General features: G+C 50.3%; 1 protein-coding gene across 1 annotated transcript; it reads left to right on the plus strand.

Moving 5' to 3' along the window:
- The first annotated feature begins 262 nt into the window (after window positions 1-262).
- LOC124681698 (heat shock 70 kDa protein BIP5-like) lies at window positions 263-2280 on the plus strand. The gene has a single exon (XM_047216542.1). It carries the CDS (start codon window positions 263-265, stop codon window positions 2258-2260), a length of 1998 nt encoding a protein of 665 aa, XP_047072498.1. The 3' UTR covers window positions 2261-2280.
- The last annotated feature ends 2888 nt before the right edge of the window (window positions 2281-5168 follow it).

Genomic DNA, 5168 nt, shown 5'->3' on the forward strand with positions numbered 1-5168 from the left:
TAAGTAAAAGGTGTTTTCTTTGCAATCGTGCTTGAGTTAGCAACGGCATCCACGTGTCTACGCATTACCACGTCACGCCATCTTCTTATTCGTCAGATCAGCGAATCTCACGGCTGAAATCACCCGCGTGACGCGTCCACCTTGGACTCGACAAGACAGCACACCACGATCCTGATGCTGGGTGTACTTCCGCTATAAATATCGCAGCCTCCTCGTGTCTTGGCAATCGAGAACCAGAGCTAACCAAAGCAAAGCAGTCGAGATGGCATTGGCTCGTGCGTCCATGTGGATGTTGGCGGTGTTCGTCGCCGCATTGCTTCTGGCGGTCCCAGGTTCCGCTGCGGCCACGGAAGGCGGCGCCGGTGGGAACACCGGCACCGTCATCGGCATCGACCTCGGCACCACCTACTCGTGCGTCGGCGTCTACCGGAACGGCCGCGTCGAGATAATCGCCAACGATCAGGGCAACCGGATCACTCCTTCCTGGGTCGCCTTCACCGACGGCGGCGAGCGGCTCATCGGCGAGGCCGCCAAGAACCAGGCGGCGGCCAACCCGGAACGCACCATCTACGACGCCAAGCGCCTCATCGGCCGGGAGTTCGCCGATGCCGTCGTGCAGCGGGACATCAAGCTGCTGCCGTACTCTGTCGTGGATCGCAAGGGCAAGCCGCACGTCCAGGTGCAGGTGAAGGACGGCGACGTGCGCGTGTTCAGCCCCGAGGAGGTAAGCGCCATGGTGCTCACCAAGATGAAGGAGACCGCTGAAGCCTACCTCGGCGAGAAGGTCACGCACGCCGTGGTCACCGTGCCGGCCTACTTCAACGACGCGCAGCGCCAGGCCACCAAGGACGCCGGCGTCATAGCCGGGCTCAACGTCCTCCGCATCGTCAACGAGCCCACCGCGGCAGCGATCGCCTACGGCATCGAGCAGAAGGGGTCCGAGAAGAACGTGCTGGTGTTCGACCTTGGCGGCGGCACCTTCGACGTCAGCGTGCTGGCCATCGACAATGGCGTGTTCGAGGTCCTGGCGACCAACGGGGACACTCACCTCGGAGGCGAGGATTTCGACCAGCGCCTGATGGACTACTTCATCAAGCTGATCAAGCGGAAGCACGGCCGGGACATCGCCGGCGACATGCGCGCGCTGGGGAAGCTGCGCCGGGAGTGCGAGCGCGCCAAGCGTGCGCTCAGCAACCAGCACCAGGTGCGCGTCGAGATCGAGTCGCTCTTCGACGGCACCGACTTCTCGGAGCAGCTCACCAGGGCGCGGTTCGAGGAGCTCAACAACGACCTCTTCCGGAAGACGATGGTGCCGGTGAAGAAGGCCATGGCGGACGCTGGGCTCAAGAAGACTGACATCGACGAGATCGTGCTCGTGGGCGGCAGCACCAGGATCCCCAAGGTGCAGCAACTCCTCAAGGACTACTTCAACGGCAAGGAGCCCAACAAGGGTGTCAATCCCGACGAGGCCGTCGCGTACGGCGCCGCCGTGCAGGCTAGCATCGTGAGTGGACACGTCGACGATAAGACCAAGGACATGATCCTGATCGACGTGGCGCCGCTTACCCTAGGCATGGAGACGGTCGGCGGTGTGATGACGAAGCTGATCCCGAGGAACACGGTGGTGCCGACGAAGAAGACACAGGTGTTCACGACGTACCAGGACAAGCAGACCAGCGTGTCCATCAAGGTGTACGAGGGCGAGAGGAGCATGACCAAGGACAACAGGCTCCTCGGCAAGTTTGAGCTCTCTGGAATCCCGCCGGCACCGAGGGGTACGCCGCAGATCGAGGTGACGTTCGAGGTGGACGTGAACGGCATCCTCCACGTGAAGGCGGCGGACAAGGGCACCGGCAAGTCGGAGAAGATCACCATCACCAACGACGGCCGTCGTCATAGCCAGGAGGAGATCGACCGGATGGTGCAGGAGGCCGAGGAGTTCGCGGAGCAGGACCTAAAGGTCAAGGAGCGGGTCGACGCCAGGAACAAGCTGGAGACGTACGTGTACAACATCAAGAACACTGTGGATGGTAAGATGGCCGACGCGATGGAAAGTGACGAGAAGGAGAAGGTCGAGGAGGCCGTGCGGGAGGCGAACGACTGGCTCGACGGCAACCCGGAGTCGGAGAAGGAGGACTACGATGAGAAGCTCCGCGAGTTGGAAGAAGTGTGCAACCCTGTCATCTCGGCGGTGTACCAGAGGTCTGGAGGCGCACCGGGTGATAACAGCGCTGAGGAGGACGATCACGATGAGCTGTAGGACTATGGCTTGTTTGTTAGAGCTTTATATTAGTAGTTTTCTTTTATTTTCTCTAGATATATTGCATCTCTTCCACTAGTAATGCACACTCGTGCTGTAAATCAATTCTACTTCGCACTTCAATCACTGTCTTTTACTGATTTTCTGTGTGCACTCTTTGTTAAAAGAAGTTCACCAACCCTTCGTTTTGTAATATGCAACTCTATCGTTTTATCAGAATCAGGTTACAGAGTCGATTCTTAGATGTTATCTACTGGCGCACTAGTAGATATCTGAATTTATTCTACCGACGGTATACTGAAGAAAGTTAGCACTCATCAGGACAAGAATTGTTATCCAGTGTTTTCAGATTGTATAGCTTCCGGAGAACACAACTAGCAGCCTTGGTCTAATTAGAACAAGGAAGAGCATGAGATGAATAGAATCTTTAGTGTTCAGACAAGAATTATTAACCTTTTTCTTTACGAAAGTCAGACTTGCTGCTTTCATTGATCATAGAAGAGAGAAAAAAATAGAGTTCCACAACAAGCGTGCCTAAGCACAAAGTAGCAGCAAAACAGCGCAACAACACAAGAAAGACAGAATTATTAACCTTTCACAACTTGGCAGCTCGACCCCTTACTATTGTTCCGCCTTTACCACGATTGATGCAAGGAAATGTTTAGGTCTTAAGTTTCAGTCTCCCGTAACTTAGTATTTCTTCCATAGTTCTGCATGACAGATGCACAATTTGATCACTGGTAGATTCAAATTTAAACGAAGTCGAAACATCCTTTGTTGGACGGAAGGAGTGAGATATTTTACTGCCTGCAGAACGGGATTACAACAATGGTATTGCCACTCATTCATCTTGATCGATATGTTCTCCTTTCTCTCAAGCTCATCCTTTTCAGCCATCTACTCTCACAGTGTTCTTGCCTGCTTCTTTGAACTGCCAGCCGGCTGAGTAGAATCACTTGTGCAGATTTAGTATTCGAAGCTGACTTCTAGCCTTCTAGGGCCCTTGCCAGTAGAACTTGGTGCAGATTTAGTAACTGAACCACAATTCTGCCATTTATCCTTGAGTTCACTTTGTTCTACTGAGGAGTAACAAAGTTTGACCCGCCCATTATCATTGCTGATCCTTTTCGAGAGTACATCTTTAATTTCAACCTGAACAATTCCAGTTCCATGGTGCTGCAAAAGAATACACACCCTAAGACTACAGAGAGCCTTACACGCAACTTTTTCCCTTCACCGTTCCCAACATTCATCCACTGCTTATAGTTGAGGAACTGTAGCACTTACGGAAAAATCATAAAACAGTATTCTTTTACGAGAAACAGTGGGACTCTGCTGTTAAAGAGTATAAGGGTTTGTACATTAAAGAAAAAGAAATAAATAAATCTTTTTTTAACAGAGAAATAAATAAATCACATGAAACTGTCTACCCAAGTAGGAAAAAGTCCATATTTCTTCCTTGTTGGGACTTAAGCCAACAATATCTCCTGCTTAAATCTTGTTCTGCATCCGTAGCAGTTTGGCCTATCCTTCTAAAGATCAAGGTATTTCTAGTCATCCAAATCCCTTAGGTGGTGTTTTGGTGCATTTGGAGGCATCGAAACGGCGTGGTCTTAACGGAACAGCGGCATCCTAGGTGACCATCAATGAGAGGATCAAGGAGGAGTTTGACAGGTGGCGGCTCGCGAAGCTCTTCCATAGTTCTTCTTTTGTCTTCCCGAAACCAGTTGAGATACCGTGGCAGTTGGGAGAGTAGGCTTGTGGTGAGGAGCTGCCACCTCTTGTTGGCAGTATACTTTTGCCTTCTTTGGCACCCTTCTATATGATCGATACACATCTCTATGGTGTATTCTCGTCAAATCCCTCAGGCACCTAATATCATCAACTCCATATAAAAGGTTTGTTCAAGTGCAATTTAAGAAGGGATATATGATCCAAGTGAGAAATCCCAACATGTATGATCACCGAAGGACACAAATATTTCCAGCGAGCCTGAGCAAAACAAAAATGCAAGAAAAGATTGTCTCTTGTGTCAAGGGCACTCCCATTGCAAGACACATGGATAATCTTACTTTTTTGAAAAATAAATAAGATTATATAAGAATTATGTTTCCTCTAAAGCAGGTCTCTGGTGTTGTTATCACCAGAATTTGACCGGATCAGAGGTGGGCTGCGATTAAGATGGGCTTGAAGAATATACATGGAAGAAATACATGAATCGGCCTTGTATACAAAGTTTGGGCTAGTTTGCCCGTGTATCTGGAAATATAGTAGGATACGTGTCGGTTAGATAGAATTTGGCTCGTGAACGGTTGGGATTACTCCCACGTTAGAAAGTCTACGGACTATAAATATGTATCTAGGGTTATTGAGAAAGACAACAATCACGTTCACCACAAACCAATCTAGACGCATCGCCAACTCCCTTGTTTCGAGGGTTTCTTCCGGGTAAGCATCATGCTGCCTAGATCGCATCTTGCGATCTAGGCAGTACACGTTTATTCGTTGTTCATGCGTTGCTCGTACTGAAGCCTTGTTGATAGCGAGCAACGTAGTTATCATAGATGTGTTAGGGTTAGCATTTGTTTCATCGTATCATATGCTTTCGTCCGTGCAACCCTTAGACGTCTAGCCGCCCTTACACCTATCTTAGGTGTAAGGGCGGCACCTCGCTTGATCATTATTTAATAGATCCGATCCGTTATGATTGCTCCTTGTTCTTCAAGGATTAGTTTAATATCCGCATAGTTAGGCCTTACAAACGGGTTGAAGGATCCAGTGGCACGTAGGGTGTAGTTTGCTAGCCCTAGACAAGATGTTCCGGGGATCAACTTCATGTTGGTTTGTAGGTCTTGTCTAGGGTCGGTTTACGATCACCGTGCGTGGCCGTCAGGCTCAATCACGCGTA

This window comes from Lolium rigidum, unplaced genomic scaffold (genome assembly GCF_022539505.1).
Source record: "Lolium rigidum isolate FL_2022 unplaced genomic scaffold, APGP_CSIRO_Lrig_0.1 contig_52469_1, whole genome shotgun sequence".
NCBI lineage: Eukaryota > Viridiplantae > Streptophyta > Magnoliopsida > Poales > Poaceae > Lolium > Lolium rigidum.

Coding starts and splice junctions, on each gene's coding strand:
- LOC124681698 (XM_047216542.1), top strand. CDS start 263: ATGGCATTGGCTCGTGCGTCCATGTGGATGTTGGCGGTGTTCGTCGCC.